An 18,396-nucleotide genomic window follows, 5' to 3' on the forward strand; every position below is an offset into this window, starting at 1 on the left:
CACACTAGGCCTATCAATTCTGGTTAACCAGTGGGGGCTGGAGCAGCTTCCTGGCTGCCATGAGCAGGGCCCCGATTCAGCTCCATGGGGCCTGCCGCAGGCAAGGGCGCTTCAGCTAATTCGAGAATCCTGTCTGTGGGGGGGGGGGGGGAAGGGGGCACTCCAGTCCAGCAGCAGAGGCCCCTCTGTCTATCTCCCCTTTAAATCAGTTAATCTGTTAACACTCCAGTTAACCAATTAAGTGGGATTTTGCATCCCTATTACACACACATGAATAATCCTGCAGAATGTAATGTGACTGTTCATATGTATATCTGCAGGATTGTCGTAAATTGCGGAACAGGGAAGCCTTAACAGAGCTTTTTTTTTTTTTTTTTAAGTTGATGGTACCCAGAGAAGTGAGCTGGTTTATACGAATAAATTAACTGGCTATGAAAATATTTTGCTTTAACTACATGCTTTTAGCATTTTCTTTTACAATATCGTTTAAAAATATAATGCATGCACTTTTTTCTCCCACACAACTACTTAATACGAATATAGTAATACCAATATGCCAAGTTAATACCAATATGTTACTAATGCACTTTTCTAAATGGAAATGGATAAATATAGAGGTTGACAATGATGCAGAACAGTTCAATAGCTCACCAATATAGTTTCATATCTTGGAATCACATCAGTATATTCTATAAATATTCTTCCCTTCTGGAAAGTTTCCTTTTACTTTCTGTGGTTATCTTCACCACCAATCTTTTGCATTCAGGATAATATGTTTATAATATAAACTATGCTGAGACAGCCTGTCTCTTCATGCTATAGCACTGCAGCTGAAGAGGGACTTGGTGAATGGGAATTGGCAATTCTCAATGAAAGGCCTATAACTCTTCAATAGGCTGTCACACCAAAGAAAGAAGCGAGAGCTGTCCCTCATTTTGGGGTATTTCTCTCTCTCTGTGTTATTGAGAGGTCTGGTTGTAAGTCAAATGACTAAATTCAGAATATATATGTGCAATAAAACTGTCTTACAAGTATGCTGAGCTGACTAATACAAAATTAGCTTTAGATGTGGCTTCACAGAATAGTCACTAAATTTCAGCAGACAAAAGTTATGAAGCTTGTGGTAGGAATCTGTCATACTGTTTAAGGACTTACCAGAACATGAAACAGTAACAGTGCCGGAAAAAAGCAATAGCTACACTTGTAGAAGCTCTTTTTCTTTTTGCTGCAACGTACTGGAAGACATAAAATAAATGATTTACACTGTGATAAAATAACTAGGGAACTGTGACAATTAAAGGTATTTTTTGTTAAAATAAATACATTAACCACCATCTGTGAAATGTTTGTGATCCTAGGGGCATGTCTACATTACATGGAAGATTGATGCTGCCACTATTGATCTTCCGGGGTTTGATTTAGTGGGTCTACTATAGACCCCCTAGGTTGAACTCAAAAGGTGCTCCCATTGGCTCCATTACTCCTGCTCCTCATGAGGAGTAAAGGAAGCTGATGGGAACCTTTGCTCCTGTCAGCCTTCCGCTGTGTGGACAGCATGGAAATATGACTTAAAATGTCTACTCCAGCTACATAATTTACCTACTGAGAGTTGCGTATCTTACTTCGACCTTCCCATGTAGTCTAGACCAGGCTCAAGTGTTTGAGCACTGTAATAAACTTTTAGTAATAAGTATTTCTTAATTACAGTAGATCAAAACTTTGTCACAGGAGTGTAAGAGAAAATATTGCATATATCTGAGATTTGATGGGGAAAATAACCAATTTCAATTTCTTGGAGCGGTAGTCTCTTGCACTGTCCTCTCTCTTTTTTCTGTAGAGTCAAGGGGAGGATGTTCAGTTTCATTAGTCACTCTGCTAAAGTGGGATGAGTTATTTGTAGCAAATGACACGTAGGCCTCAATACGTTAGCTAATTCTCCATGAGCAGGCTGACGTTTAAGAATTTGTTAGGCATTTTAAATTGAGTACTATGACAATTTCACCCTAGATGTACACAAACACTGACTGGTCACAGTCATGGAATTGTTTCTTCATGCTGTTGGATTAAAAAAAGAGAAGAGAGCAGGGATTTCAAGATGATGTGACAGACCTAAGAGAGCAGCCTGACCTACTCTGGTGGAAGGCAGGTATGCAGGGCACTGGATAAGTAGTTTTCTCTTTGCAGGGTAAACTACTAGTGCTTGCTGCAATAAAACGAAGGCAGGAAAACACTTGGGGCTAGTTAACTAGATTGCTCCCTCAGGCAAGTCACTCAGCACCTGCAGCCTTACAGCCAGTGTAGTTACTTTAAAAGGCCTCCCTTATGTAAGAAGAGGGGAAAGACAAAGAGTGACAGACCAGATGGAGAAAAGCGAGGAAGAAGAGGAGAAGAAGCTGTGTATGGGCTGAGAGCTGGTTAACAAGTACCAGGGGGAAACATTTTGGAGGGGTTGTTTGGGTAAGTGGCCCAGGGAAAAAGTTGCCAAGTAGGAAGGAAAAACAACTGGACTGCTGCTGCTACTTCAGGTTCCAGCCCAGAGCCCCTAGAGTAGGAGAAGGGCCCAGGTTCCCCCCACACTTTTCCCCCATGCCAACACAGAGCCTATCACAAGAAGGGAGACCATGACTATCAGGGTTTCTTTTACCCCAAAACCATGGAATAGCCTGTGCTGAGTATGGCTCACTAAACTGTGGATCCTGCCTCCTGTGAAGAGAAAGGGGTTGTGTATAGGACCACAGCGAATCTCTGAGGGTAATATTATTCACCAGTAGTGCGAGACCCATGGGGCATGGCCAGAACTTTGATACACTAACTACATGAATATTCGCACGCATATTGCATTTGAAGTTGGTTCATGTGAATTTAGTTCAGTGCTTCACAGCAAAGTGAATGACAAAATGTGTTTCCAATTGCTGCTCCCCACAGAGATCCAAAGTTTGGGATTGGCTCAATACTATCCCATTTGCTGCTTCCCTTCCTGCCTGGCAGTCTTTCAGCACTGTGGTGTCTCTTGGGACTGACAATTTCTTCCCTCATTAGCAAATTACACCTCCCTTTTGAAGTAAGCACAGCAGGAAGAAATAAACTCATCTGCTGTATCTACCAATTTTCCCTTAAAGCTAAGGCTGAACCAAAACTCCCCAGGGGAAGAGAGGCCCCCACTATTTGTCTCCCTTTCCTGATACTAAGAAACTGGACCATCTGGCTCTGCCATTCCAGCAGAAGGAAGGCAGGAAGTTGTGAGGTGGGCACAGTAACAGTGTACAGAGTGCTCCTATTGTAACAGAAAGGATAGGAAAATTGTAAAAAACAACAAATAGTCTAGCAGCACCTCAAAAGGCTAACAAAACTTGTAGATGGTATTGTGAGCTTTCGTGGGTACAACCAGCATCTTCAGATGAATGGAGTTCTTAAAAGTCCAGTTCCAAAATAAATAGGGGATGTGGGGTTGGGGAGGAGGAAAGGGAAAAATAGAAAGGATGGAGGAGACTGAAAGGCTAGGGGAAGCCTCTTTTCTCCCCAAGGGAAAGCTGAGATGTTGGAGGAAAAAAAGATATTGTCAACATCTACTATGTAAAGGGGAAATTACTGATGGAAGAAGAAGTTAGTCTGAAGAGATGAGTACTGAAAAACAAGTGAAGATGAAGGCTATAATTCAATATGATGAAGGCATGTGATCCCAGGTGGTCTCCCTTGAGCCTACAAGCCTTGCATTTTTAATCTGCTTGGAAGGAATATTAAATCCATCTTACTATGCAAAAAGGTCATTGGATGGAAAATTGCTCCAACAGGAAACAGATTTTGCCATTCACTATACTGAGAATTCTGTATCTGAACTCCTTCCCTTGACATTACAAGTACAAAATTTTTCCCTGGCTTCTCAGTGATTAACTTTGCAACAATAATTTTCCTCCTAATGGAGTTTTTTGTATACAGGACAAAAAATGTAACATTTACATATAGAGTAGGAGCATACTTTAAAGAACATACTCTGGGGACAAATTCTATCAAATACATTTTTGAGACATGAATCTTGCTAATCACTTTTTTTTCTCCACGTGCATCTTTTAGACATGGAGAGAAACATTAAGATATGATAAAATATTTGATTTTTTTCAAACATGACCTGTATGCAAAGACTTCAGTGAAGCAAAATACCTTATTTCATTATCCTCTTGACAGTTATTACACTGTGTTGTTTCATCACTTTCTGGCCTGGGTGTGCGATGTGTTTTCTAAGAGGAAAGTGAATCAGATAAAGTTAAGTAAAGTACTCTATACTGACACTTTAAAAAACAAATACTAATTATCCATTTAAGTCTTTCTTTCTATTTTCATTATCCATAAGTTCTTGTATAAGATAAACAAAATCCCACCTTCAGACGCACACATACATCCCACAGAATTCAAGTAGAGTAATGCATGCTGTGACAGCAGAATTTAACAATATGTATTTGATATGCAATGAAGTATTGTGGTTTTCAACCAAGCACAATATCAGAGTAATAGCTCTTTACTGTTAGTGTGTAAACCAGTCCTACAAAACCAACTGGGACTTTGTGTGAGTGAGATTACTCCTTGAAAGGTGTGCTAGGATTGGAACCTATAGAAGTGTTAGCCTGGTCTACAGTTAAATGTTTTGGTGGGACAGCTATGTCATCAGGAGTGTGATAAAAATCACATCCCTAACTGATGCAGCTTTGCTAGCAAAAGCCGCAATGATGCTAGCAAATATGTCCTTTTGTGAGTATTAGTTTACATAATTTGGGAACTGTTATTATCTAAACCAATAAAATTATTTTGTGTCTCTGCTAGGAGGGTTTGCCAGAATAGCTTTTTGACCAACCTGAACAACTAAATACTCAACACCAGTTAAAACCCCTGCTGTATTCTCAACTTGATGTCTTGTTGGTGTTGTCCTTCCTTCAGAGCAAATATGACAGGCTCGTGCCAAACCACACAAGGGGACATGAATCCTCTGATATCAACACACACATCTGCAGTATATTGTGACAATGCATTCAATTGTTGCAGGAATTTCCACTAATTATCAAAAATGCAACCAGAAGTGTTGTAACTCTTCACAAATTCACAACATAGGTCACTGTTTCATGTGAAATGGACAGTCTTGGCTTATCATTTGTAGGCCAAATGGAAGTCACGAGGTGGAAGAATCTTTACTTCTATATTCCAGTGGCCCCACACGCTTACATGAGATAGCTACTATTGTGAGTAGTCTGTGGGCTCACAGAGGAATCTGATGCAAAGATAATTTCTATAATCAGTTAGAATTTCTACATGACAATCTTGTGATCCTGGGGAACCCCAACAGAGTTATTGGCTCCCTGCAAATTGGGCTTGAACAGGTCACTGGTCATTATAGGGATGCCCAATGATAACTCTTGCCCCTTGCTTACATTCTGCACTCTCAATTATCAGGTCATGGTTCAAGTGGCAATACATATATCAGGTCATGGTTCAAGTGGCAATACATATATCAGATGCCATTGATTTTTCACAATGGCATCCTTCACAAGTAGTTAGACCACAGCATCTCACAGGTGAGAGATATCCCTTCCCTGTACAGTATATCATGGTATGGAATATGCCACAATCACAGATCACAACCTAGTGGTTGCCCATGCAGCACTGATGCTCTGACAAGCAGATAAGACTTCTGGGATGTTGAAGAAATTTGACATCAACGCACTTCTCCATATGTTGGAATTAGCAAACAGGTTTTGTACCAACATTAGCAATAGATTTTTCTTCTCTAGTCTACCTGTCAGATGACATCGTGGGTGCCTGGCCTCTATCTCCCTCCATTCTCTACCAATCTGCATGCTGACCATAACTACCAGAGGAGGACTTCCAGACAATTAAATTGAAGGCCACAACCTGCCATCATGGTGATAAATTAAGTCATAAGCAGCTGAAGCAAAAGCTTAACGCCCTCTCGTGCTGTGATCATTAAATCCAAGTGGCAAATTATATTATATTTGGCTTAGTCAGGGGAGACTTAAACCTGGCATGCTGTGCAATCTGCAGCCTCAGTGGCCAAGAGGAAGTTGCAACAAACAACATTGTGGATGATAGCCAAAGCCATTCATATAACCCAGATGATGACATCTTCTCGTGCTGGGTGGAACATTATCACAATGCCCAGAACCACCCCTTCAGCTGCCACTTGTTCAGAGAGACACAATCTGTCAGTCACTGTGGGTTCAGAACCAGATACTTGCACTGATGTACCAATGTTGGAAGTGAAGTATGGAATCTCTAAACTGAAAAATGGATGATGTGCGGGCAGTGCTTACCGGCATCTCCCCAGACCTGCTAAAATGTGCTATTGACCCTGCAGCAGAATCACTTCTGGCCATCTTTTGTCTGGTATGGAGAACTGAAGACCTGCCAACTGTCCGGAAGGGCAGTATTGTGATTTCACCTTGAGAAGGGGATTGTACTGTGAATGCAAGAACTACAGGCTGATCACCTTGTTGTCTGTGCCAGGGAAGGTGTTTGCACATGGTATGTTTGGAGACGGTGCTACATTGGAAGCACTGCCCCCACCACAATCCAATTTTATGAGGAATAAGTCCACATTAGTCATCAATTTGGCCCTCCACTTGTTGTTGGAGATCTTGTGAGTTCAAGAAACCCCTGCACATAGCATATACTGATCTTAAGGCTGCGTTTGACTCAGCTGATCTAGTCATATTGTGAAAGGGCTTAAAGGGCGTAGGCGTCCTCACATTCTGCTGGACTCAATTAGAGAGCTGCACAATGGAACCACTGCCCACATATGTCTGTGGAACTGAAGATTGGCACCTTTCTAAATTCAGGATTTAGTGTCAGACTGTATCTAGGCCACTGCATTCTTTTGTTGGGCAATGTATTTCAAAAAGCAAAATTCAGGTCAATAAGCAATATGCTTGGTGATCTCTCGCGCTCAGACCTTGACTATGCTACTGCTGCTCTTCTTCTAGTACAGAGCCTCAACAGGTTTTATGAGGTACTCCTGCAAATGGTGACGGTGTCGGCTAAGGTTGGCCTCCATATTTTGTGATCAAAGGCAAAGCTGCCAAATCCAGGATCAGGTCCACCCGCAACTCCAATCTCTTTGAATAATGAAACCATCAAAGCAGTCTGCAGCTTTTGCTATTTGGGTTCTACACTCAGCAGTTTCTCATGTGGAGATTCTCCATTGCATTGTACTGCAGCATCTGTCATGGGTCATTTACAACACATATGGAATCAACATCTCAGCATGACAAAATTCAGGATCTATTTGAGCTGTATCCTCTCTGTATTGTTGCATGGCTTCAAAACGTGTAGTATGCTACTCAAACTAGGCAAACCTGGAGGCTTTTCACACTAACGGCTAACATCCTGTATTGGGTATAAAGTGGAATGACTTCATTTGGTTGCTCAGGTCTACAGATTACTGGAGCCATTGTCTGCAGACACTGTCTTGCACTTTTCATACACGTCACGAGAATGCTGTAAGATATTCCAATGAACAGGTGGCTTGTAACATCCGGGATAAAATTCTGTCCAGAGGCATATGCTGTATTACATGGGTTCATGAAGTCTTTTCTGATGTTGGACTCTTGGGCCACCAAACTCTGACTGTGCCACAGGAATGAGTCAAATAGTTAACAATAGCTATGGTTGACAATTCAGCTAAGCGTTAAAAAGCAACCCCTTTTCAGAGTAGACAAGGCTTCAGTAGGTGGAAAAGCATTGCCAGAGCAAGATAAATTGAGAGTAAGGGCAGGAGTGAGTTAGTAATTTTGAGAAAGAGATTCTCTTGTTTAAGAACACAGGGGCCAATACGTTTGAGTGTTACGTAATTCAATGCCCCTAGTTTTTTAAATCAGGATGTCTGTTTGTAACCTAAACAGATACTTTTGATATTTCTCACCTTCCAACAGATGGCTCCCAAAGTAAAGCCAATAAGAAGAGAAAACAATGACGCCAATGCTATGCTTATCCCATTCAGGCTGAGGCTGCTAGGGAAGTTGAGCATCTCTTCTGTAATTAAAAGCATGATTAGTGAAGACTATTTTATGGAAAAAAATCTCTTCAGAATACCACTGTTAACAATAACTAATTTGTGCACATAATATGGCAGCTCTCACTATCCCAGGTAACTGAGATAAATAGTGCAAGATACACCTTCAAAGTGTGTGTGGGGGGGGAGGAGAGGGTATTGGCTGGAGTTGATATTCATGCCAAACACTTACAGGAATTTTTTTGTTACTATTGCACCAGTCCTATCCTATATGCAAATAACCAATTTCCACTGATAACTGCAGGAGTTGTGTGCAGGCTGAGGCCTGAATTTGGACTCTTGGTTATTTAGTTAAGGCAGGATGTGAAAAATCCTGTGGGAGTAGCCTCTAGGGTTCCACCATCTAAATTGCAAATTTAGCTACAGGATACTTGATTTAAACAGCTTTCACCCAGTTTTATTTAGTATCAGGAACTGCTGCTGAAATGGTTATGAGGCTACATGGAAAACCTCAGATGGAGTATTGGAAAAGAGAGGCTGCTGTGGTAGATTACAATATTCAGTTTCTATAATATAGGTCCTGTGTTTAACCATGATTCTGACCAAGACTGAACTGTGCTAGGACCCTGCAGGTGTATAAATAATGAAGTGAAATTACAGTCAACCAGAAATGATACCTGATTACTGTTTACTGTTTACTGAAAGAGTAGATATTGTATAGAGAAAGAAAGAAAGAAAGAAAGAAAGAAAGAAAGAAAGAAAGAAAGAAAGAAAGAAAGAAAGAAAGAAAGAAAGAAAGAACAATCCAGCTAAACACGGCAGCCAGTTGTGTGGAATGGAAGGGAAACACTGAATACAGAGCCAAGTGATTAATCTGCTGTCTTTGAATGTTCTCCTTCCGTAGCATTTGCAGTTTCTATTATCTTAGGGAATAGAGACTGACTGGAAGACTATGTAACACATCAAGCCCTCCCACAATTCACAGAGTTAATGTACTAATCTGAATTTGGGAGGGGTTTTCTGATGTGCATTTCATAAATTCAGAGCCATTACTCAACCAATAGCTTAATCTCATCTGGGACTAGACTTAAGGGGTTTTGGAACCAGAACTAGACTCCTTTGAAATAATTCAAATTGCTGTGCATTCATCTTAAGGCACACATGTCTAATTATTAAAAGTAATTCCAACATGGTTCTTATGGATTACTCAGGAATAATGCAGAATTGTTTCTGCCCGGGTTAAAAAAATCTTTATTTTGTTAGCTTTCTTCTTTCTTGGACATTTTACGATTATACAACTAGAGTTTGGATTACCCAAAGCTTTGGGTGTTCCCATTTTTAAAGTCTTACTCCATATATTCCTGGAAAAATGAATAATCATCCAAAGGAAGGTATGTATGTTGTTGGAGATTGCAGACAGCAAAGAAATTATTTGATAACATGTTACTTAAGATAGCATATGTAACCTACCATAAATTCTCCACTTACTCTGCAATGCCAGTCTCGGCATGCATTGATGCGTTTATAGACTTTTTACATACAATGCTTTCAGCAACAGTTATTGAAAGTATTCGGCTAGATACACCGGTATTTAGTTACCTGCTACATTTTCACATTTGTTAATGTACATATTTCAATGAGTCTTAATGGATCATAAACTAGTTTGATTTCAAATTAGACAAAACTTATTGGAAAGTCTCATTTCTGATAAGAAGGCCTCAGGAGTTTTCCTTTCCTTTAGTATTTACACAAACTCAAGGAATTTGAGAATTGAAGGAAATACTCAATTAGGTTTGTACCTGGGGAGGCAGGGCACGTGGGACACAATCTTCTAAATATATGTCAGATCATGACAAATTCTGTTTTGTAAACTTGTTTAAAGATAACTGAGTTTACAGAAGTTGGTGGAGTGACATACTGAAACTAATCATGGCAGGTTTTATCACATCTTACTTATTTCTGATATCTACAGTTGGGAAGATCCTTCCAAAAAACAAAAGAGAAAAGCCCTGTTACATGATACCTGCCTCTTCTGGAGAGAAAAGATAGGAAACTGGTACAATATATGCAATTATGTTCTAGTGTTTATATTTTAATTTACATTACTCCCATATGACTTCTCAAGCCTGCCTGCTAGTCTTCTGTATGAATCACAGCACAGATTGCTATAGATTCCCTCTTAAAGACCTAAAAGGTTAATGGCCTTACAGATACACTCAGGAACAATTTACAATCAATAGGAGATGGCATGAAAGAAAGCAGAGGCGTTTGAGAGATGCTGATAAAGTTTGTAATGGGAGAAGAAGGAAGCACAGATTAAGCGAGGGGAAGTGAAGAGGGACATAGTGAATCCTTAAACAACTAATAATCTAGCAGCATCTTAAAAACTAACAAACATGTATTGTAGATGGTATTATGAGCTTTTGTGGGTACATTTCGTGGGTGCTTCATCTGTAGAAGTGGATTGTACCCATGGAAGCTCTTCAGATGAAACACCCATGAAATATACCCACAAAAGCTCATGACGCCATCTACAGGTTTTGTTGGTCTTTAAGGTGCGGCTAACTATTGGCTGTTTAAGTTTTTCCAGTTGCAGACTAACTTGGCTACCCCTCTGAAAATAGTGATTCCGGTTTAACTTCAGTTTGAAAACAATGGTCTGCCACATTTTACTTCCTAACAGTAGAAATTTCAAACCCAAAGAATGGTAAGAGTCACTAAAACACCTGAATTTTAGCAGGTTTGGGCCAACATATACCCTCCATTTAAACATCCTTAACAGTGACAGACTCCTGCAACCTTTAGCTATTCTGGGGATGCCTAATGATCTGCTCTTCTCCCTGTGTTTCATGTTTCTAAGGGCGGCCAGTTGACCATTTTGGCCACGCCTGAGAGGAAGGGAGCATTCCTTCAGTCATTCAAGAGACTCGGGAAGAAGGCTCCTCTGAAGTGCCAGATACATGTTTCATTAGTGAGTACTCATCTGGCAGCTGCTCTATGTCAGAGTGCAATGGTCAGCACTCTGGAAATAGTACATCTTGCAAATTGTGTGGATGCTCAGGAAGCATTAGAAGCTATTTCTGGAACTTTGCAGTTTGCAATCTCTGTAGGTGGCCTCTGTAGTACCATGAACACTATTTGTTTTTTTTTTTTTTCAAAAGATTTTGCTAATTCCCATGAAATAAGGGTAGCTTCCATCACTTGTGCTGCAGTAGCTACAGTTCTATTTGTAGTAGCTAGCTCAATGAGAGCTAGTACAGATATACCTCCTTGAGCTTGGAATTACACCCCTGCCTTGAAGAGCAGACCAACCCTAAATCTCCCCCATCCCCACTTCCTAAAGAGACAGCCCAGAAGTTATTATGGATGCAAACCATCTGGAAGCTAGAGACTGGTTTGTAGAGCCACAAGACAAGCAGGGTGCAGAAATGTTGGCAATCAAGAGTCAGTTTGCATAAGAGCCCACAGGGAGTGGAGGAAGTGCATCCTTAGTAGCTTCTCCTGTCTCATGGCCAGGACGTACTTTCTTTCATATCAGGCAGACAGGCTGCCACAGGTTTCTCTCCTTGTGCCTCCCTCAACAGGAGCAGCATCTTTCACCCCACCTGCTTCCCCACTACACCACATAGTTAGTTACTCAGATAGATATGAAGTAAATAGAAAGAGCTGGAAAGGGACATACAGCATGGTATGGCTGTTGATGCAGAAAAGGCACTGAGGAAATAATACTGTTACAATCTGGGATGCTGGCAAGAAAGACTAGTTCCTGGTACCAGACCAGAAATTACTATGGGAGATGGCTTCTTTTGTCCCCCTGCATCTTCTTTCATTCCAACACAGCAGCTGCCAGATTTGGTCAGTGTTCCTTCTAAGCTGTGTAGCAGCACAGATGATTAATCAGCCCCACCCTGCCAGGGCTCCATGCATGGAGGGATCACTGGATCTGGTGATGTTACCAATGCCTCCCACAGGTAATTTATAAGGGCAGAAGATGGGAAATGTCTCTCTTTCCTATCATTAGGACACTGAAATCAGGACTCTGGATGTCCACCCAGGTATTGCTCTAAATCTGCCACAAATATCTGAGCAATACCTCAGCCTCCAACAGGCTCTGACAGACGCCCCATGCTCCAGAGATGGGAAATCAAGCCCTTGATCTAAATAACATACTAAAAATTTGCTGGTTTTGTGTTCATCCCCTCAAGATCAGGGGTTCCTAGGTCTAAAGTTTATTTTAAGTTGCTGTAAAGAGAAAGTAGCATCTTTTAAGTCTGCAGCAATTTTAATTAAGTTTAAAAACTAGAGAACACATACATTTAAATACATGCAACTTCATCTCTTAAATATGCACCCATTACGCTGGTAATTATACAAAGACTGGAAAGAGAGGAAAACAAGTCCATCTGAATGTGGCCTATAAGAATATGCTGTATCCAAATGATCACTTGTTTAGAATCATCAGAGTTGACACTGTAAATCAATAGAGTTAGTATCATGATGTGAATTCACACACAAAAAAACCCCTCCAGTAGTAGTTTTGCAACTGTTTCATTTTCTGTCCACTAAAAATTAAATGTTTAGGCAGAAATGTCAGTTGAGGTCATATGGTTTGTAAGTCCTAAAGGCACTAGCAGATCAGAATGTAGAGATCTGCATTGTATAATTTTTTGAAAGTCACCATGTAGTTGCAACTGTGTGGTGTTCTTGGAATCTGACTGAAGCCGGTCATTTCATTTTGGTGTAATTACTGATAATATGATATACCATCAGACATTAGCATGATTCATCTGCTTTGCACAATTAGAGCTATTTTCCTCTAAGTGCTCATAGAAAACAGTGTTAAAGGGAAATATACATGTATCAGTTCAGTTATTTGTACTTACTCTTACTGTCACTGCTGTCATTCCTAAGGGAGCTGGCAGCAACAGGAGGTAACAAAAATGGCTTTGTAACAGTGACTCTTGGATCTAAATAGAAAATGAGTGCCAGTATTACGCAACTTAAAATATAGTTCCCCCTATGTAAGGCACTTAGCTATAGGGCTACTCTAATCTACTAACATATGGTATTACATTATGGCTATAGGGGCTGGATTCACAAAGGTACTTAGGAATCTAAGCCATAGATTTAGGTGCCTAAATCTCATTGTAAGGGATAACTGGTTCACTAAATCCTGGCCTGGCTGTTGCCTACCTCATTAGGCATCTAGGTTTTTGCAGATAGAGTTCCCTATGTACTTAAGTTTCTGTCTCTAATCATCATACTGCTGCCTTGATTAAAAACCTCAAAGGCTATCTCCTCCCTAATGCTTAGAGCAAACCATAAACCAGGTATTCACACGATCATTCATTCAAGAACCTAACCTGAGCTTGTTCAATTCTCTATATCATAAATCCACAATATTCTTTAGGGGGAATGGATAAATTCAGAGATTGTGCTATTTACAGTATACATTGTTCCAGACACTGTCTATAAACACCACCTTTTAATTCCTTTACATCTGCTTACCAGTGCTTAAAACTATATCACCTCAGACATCATCTCTGAATTGGCCCAGTATCTACAAAGACTTTTACAAAAAGATCATACTGTCCCAGTCAAGCAAAAGTAAAGTGCAAGATAAAAGACAGCACTAAGAACAGTGTGAGGGCACGTCTACACAGTAGGGCTAAAGTCAAATTAAGCTATGCACCTTCAGCTAAGTAAATTGTGTACCTTAAGTCGACATAGCTTAATTCAGCTTTTGGTGCTGTCTATGCAGCAGAAAGTCAAAGGAAGAACTCTCTTCCGTCAACTTCCCTTACTCCTCATAAAATGAGGGTTGCCATGAGCCAAAGTAAGAAGTCCTCCTGCTCAACATTATTTTGGAATAGAGGCTTGTAGTGTAGACACACACATTTTATTATTTCGGAATAACATCAGTTTTATAATGCTGCTGTGTAGATGTACCCTAAGGGTACATCTAGACTACAGGCTTTTGTCGACAGAGGCTTTGTCGACAAAGCAAGCCGCTTTGTCGATCTGAGAGTATAGACGCAAAGAACAGTGTAGATGCAATAACACCTTCTGTCAACAGAACTCTGTCGACAAAAGGCGTTATTCCTTGCAGAATGAGGTTTACCGCTGTCAACAAAACCGCCGAGTTCTGTCGACGTTATGTCGACATAACTCGGCGTTAGTGTAGACACAGGTAAAGTTTTGTTGACAAAAGCCCACTTTTGTCGACAAACCCTGTAGTCTAGACACACCCTAAGAGAACAACCCAGGATATTTTTGTTGATATAAAAACAATCTGAGTATGTACAGTGAAATAAATGAAGGCTCTATTAATAAACAGTGCCATACAGTGTTGCCCGTTTTTCCTACCAGGCTTCCTACAACTAGTATGACTTCAGCCATGACATTAGTAGTTGCTGTCACAGGCAATGTCTAGACTGCAGAGTTCTTCCGGGATACCAGAGGCATCCTGGAAAAGCCCTGCTGTGTCCAAGGACGTGTTCTTTTGGCATCCCTGTATTCCTCTCCAGGAGAGGAATAAGGAATGTTCCAAAAAAGGAGTTTGTTCTGAAATTTGGCTCTTTTGGAAAAAAAGCGGAAAAAGATACGCAAATTGCAATTTGCGTATCTGTTTCTGACTTTTCTTTGCAGTGTAGACATAGCCACTGATAGTAAAAAACATGAGACTAATAGATCAAATCCTTAGACAGGAGTCTGAAGGGACAGCACTTCACTGACTTCAAAGGAATTAAACCAGATTTACACCACTCGAGGAGCTGGCCCAACATAAATGGGAATAATTTTATGATCTTACTGTTCTCTGGTGTTTTTGTTGTTGATGGCAGAACACAGTCACTATGATCTGATGCTTTTGCAAAATCCTTGTAGACTTCAATGGTGCTATTAAAGCGCCTAAAGAATTCTTCAGGAATGAACCTGCCTTCTTCATAAAGATGACCATTTTCTTTTATGAAATTCTAGAGAGAGAGATAGAATTCAATTTTTTTAAAAGCTTCAGACAAAAACACTCATTCTGGTAAATCTGGCCTTAAGAGAAATACAGTGGACACTCTACAAAGGAATTCCAATAGGTGATGCACACATGAAATTAAAATTTTCAGATACAGAGTTCTGCTTTACTTAGATCTTATCCGGGGCAGGGGGAGGGAGGGAATTCCTTGGAAGTTCCTTCAAATTACAGAGATTTCTTTTCTCATTTCCATTTATCTAAAAGCCTTTTTTTTTAAAGATAAATATTTAAGTCAAATCACATTTAATTTAAAAAAAGTAACTTGTGGCAGCAGACCATGGGGAAATCACAGATACATTTGGGTGTGTGCTAAATTACAAAATTAGGATTGTAATGGAAAGGTAATTAAATACAATCACCACCACAGCAACTAAATAATGCACCTGACTGCAAGTCAGGGTATCAGGTTCTACTTTGAGGTTTGCCATAGATTTGCTGTGTGTAATGAGCAAGTTACTTCACCTCTCTCTGCATCTCTTTTTCTTATAAAATGGGAATAATCTACTGATCAAAGGTAACTATGCACAGAGGGCGAAAATCTTGTCTTCAACAGGGCCAGGATCTCTCACCTAGTACTTTTAATTAAGTATAATTCATTATTAACAAAACCATTAGTCATATATAGAGTACGCAATGTAACTCAGAATGTGATTAGACACATTAGGGCGTATACCTAAAAGTAATTAACAAATTTAACTCTTTCATTACTCTTATTCACAAAAAGGCTAGAATCAGACTCCTAGACTGAGATTTCCTGAAGCGTATCCAGAAACTACTGGAATAAGGAAGATCCACCATAATGTAGAATTCTATTTTTCCATTAATTCAATATTAAGGTTTCTGAAACTGATTAGTATAATCTTACTAGTTTATCACAATCTTTTCACCATATTTTAGACTTAAAATTTGTAATTATGTTTAGGATTCCAGTGTAAGTTTGATGCAAAAATGAGGACTCATACTTATTTACATTGACCAGTTTCATTTATCTTGAGTATAAGAGTTAAACTTTTGGACTACACATTGACAACATACGGAATACAGTAGACTTCCGATCATCCGGCACCCTTGGGAACCACGGGGTGCCGGATTATTGGATATGCTGGAGTATCGGGAGGTACTCCGGTGGGGTGCTGAGACGGGTCTCCCGGGACCCGCACTGCATGGGGGGGTCGGCAGGGAATGACGCAGGGAGGGGCGAACCCTCCGCCGTGCTGCAGGGAGATGGTGGAAGCCCCGTGAAGCCAGCTGGCAAGCGGCGGTGGTGGTGGAGAAGGGGTGAGAGGCAGGAAGCCGTTTAAGGCAGGCAGGGAACGCTGCCTGCCTCTCACTCTCTCTCCGCTGCTGCCTCTTACAAGCCGGCGGCTGAGTTTCCCCGCTTGCAAGCTGGCTGCGTGGGGCTTCCGCATCCCTGCAACACAGTGGGGGGTTTGCCCCTCACCATGCCACCCCCCGTCCGCTTGCCTTAAACAGCTGCCTCCCTCTCGCCCCCTCTCTGCCGGCACCTCTGGGCAGCTCCAATTGTCCAGCTGGCCAGAGCACTTTTGGGTTCCAGTTGGTGCTGGACTATCAGAAGTGCCGGACCACTGGATGCTGGACAATTGGAGTTTTACTGCATAACTATTTGGTTATCCTATACATTGTAATCCCTCTGACGTTTTTTAAGTGGTTATACCTAAGACCAAGATTTTTGTCACAGATATTTTAATACAAGTCAGACAGGTCATGTGCAATAAACAAAAAATCATGGATGCCTGGAACCTGTACATGATATGTAATAAAAATATTCGGGACAAAATGGGTTGGGAGAAAGGTCCAATATGCATCACTGTTAGGGCTCAAGGTTCCTCACACTGCCCTGCAGTGGTAAGAGACTGCAAAGGCCCCAACTCAAGAGCCCGGAAGGGGCCCCCACCACTTGTAGCTTCCTGGAGCTGCTGTCTGAGCGTTCTCTCAGGGCAGCTGGGAGCTGCAGATCTTGGTGGACAGCTCCAGCCGTGCCACTCCATGGCTGAAGGCATGGATGGCTCTGAAAGTCACAGATTCCATGACTTCATGATCTATATGAAAAAAATCATAATCTTAGCTTATACATTTTCTCACTTGATATGGCTAATAGCTAACATCTCTACATTGGCCAATTCAATACATCCTTAAAGGGGAAGTAGTAGTTGCATTGAAGAGGAATTGAAACAAAGAACACAGAACCTAAAGCAGCCTGGGTCACAGGGATGTTATGGGTTTTTTGTCACCATATCAACCCATGTACTCTGCTACAAAAATTCCACTATAAAATTCTAATGTAAAGGGGGGAAACTTTTAGAAATGTACCTTATTTTTTTCAGAATCAAGACATAATATAATATCATTGATTATCCTTGTTAGATTATTGATGATTGAATAGTTGCTTAAAACATCAGACATATCTGAAAATTTTTGCAGAAGATTATGCAGACTCCTTAAAAACTCAGGCACCATCAAATGCAGCCAACAGTGATTAGGCTGTTAGGGAATATAAAAAAGAAGAGAGGCAGATTAAACACCACACTTAACAAATTTTTGCATAAGTAACTCAGAGTTTAGAAGTAGATTAAATTGTTCCTTCCAATTTGCATCATCTTGCACTTGTCTAAATTGAAACTTAACTGACATTTTGCCTGCTGTTCTCATGAGTTCCTCCTTTGGTACCCCGTACAATCCTTCTTGAACTTGTCTTACTTAATTATGTTATCAGCAAAGGTTGTAAGGGTGATACCCTTCTTCCAGTTTGGGAATAAATGTCATCCCTCGCTTTGAATATCTGATCTGTGGGCTACTCCAGGATTAACCTCTTTTCACGCTATAACTGACCATGTATTCATACTCTTTCATATGATATCTGCCTAGTTTTTTTTTAAAACGACTATTCATTTGACAATTTTCTTCCATTCTTCAAAATGCCCCTCATCTTCATTTCACCACTGTTGCTCCCCTACACTTATATCTCACCTTAAATCAAGAAGGATTTTTGAGTTAAAGTTTCTATTCTGAAAAGTAAGTTCCTAAACTTTGACATTGTGGGATTCCACAATTGTTTTCACAATTTCTAAGCAATTTTATATATCATCATCTTCATCAACAACAACCATGGGCTCAACGCTCGTTGGTGTCCGATGCCTCCTTCACTATTTCCTTCCATCTTTCCCTGTCCAGCTGTAACTTCCGTTGTATAACCTTTTGCAGTAGGTTCTCTTATGGCTATATCTTCCTAAATAATTCCTCATTGGTGACCTTCTACATCCATCCTATTCTCAGGATCTTTCTATGACAACTCCTCTTGAATGCCAATATCCTTCTCTTCAAATCTTTTGTTATC

General features: G+C 40.5%; 1 protein-coding gene across 6 annotated transcripts in view; it reads right to left on the bottom strand.

Annotated features, from left to right (window-relative positions):
• KITLG (KIT ligand) overlaps positions 1-18,396 on the bottom strand; it is a 93,693-nt gene that overhangs the window by 6,747 nt on the left and 68,550 nt on the right. For 4 of the 6 annotated variants that reach the window (XM_075932853.1, XM_014568994.3, XM_014568993.3 and 1 more), the window contains 6 exons: positions 17,373-17,543; positions 14,826-14,988; positions 12,898-12,981; positions 7,925-8,034; positions 4,159-4,235; positions 1,156-1,235 (listed from right to left, as the gene is read on the bottom strand). In XM_075932853.1, the coding sequence (XP_075788968.1) occupies positions 1,196-1,235; positions 4,159-4,235; positions 7,925-8,034; positions 12,898-12,981; positions 14,826-14,988; positions 17,373-17,543 (645 nt within the window). In that variant the 3' untranslated portion in view covers positions 1,156-1,195. The remainder of the gene's footprint in view (positions 1-1,155; positions 1,236-4,158; positions 4,236-7,924; positions 8,035-12,897; positions 12,982-14,825; positions 14,989-17,372; positions 17,544-18,396) is intronic. The other 2 variants (XM_014568995.3, XM_075932868.1) reach the window with 2 other exon arrangements.

This window comes from Pelodiscus sinensis, chromosome 1 (assembly GCF_049634645.1).
Source record: "Pelodiscus sinensis isolate JC-2024 chromosome 1, ASM4963464v1, whole genome shotgun sequence".
Classification (NCBI taxonomy): Eukaryota; Metazoa; Chordata; order Testudines; family Trionychidae; genus Pelodiscus; species Pelodiscus sinensis.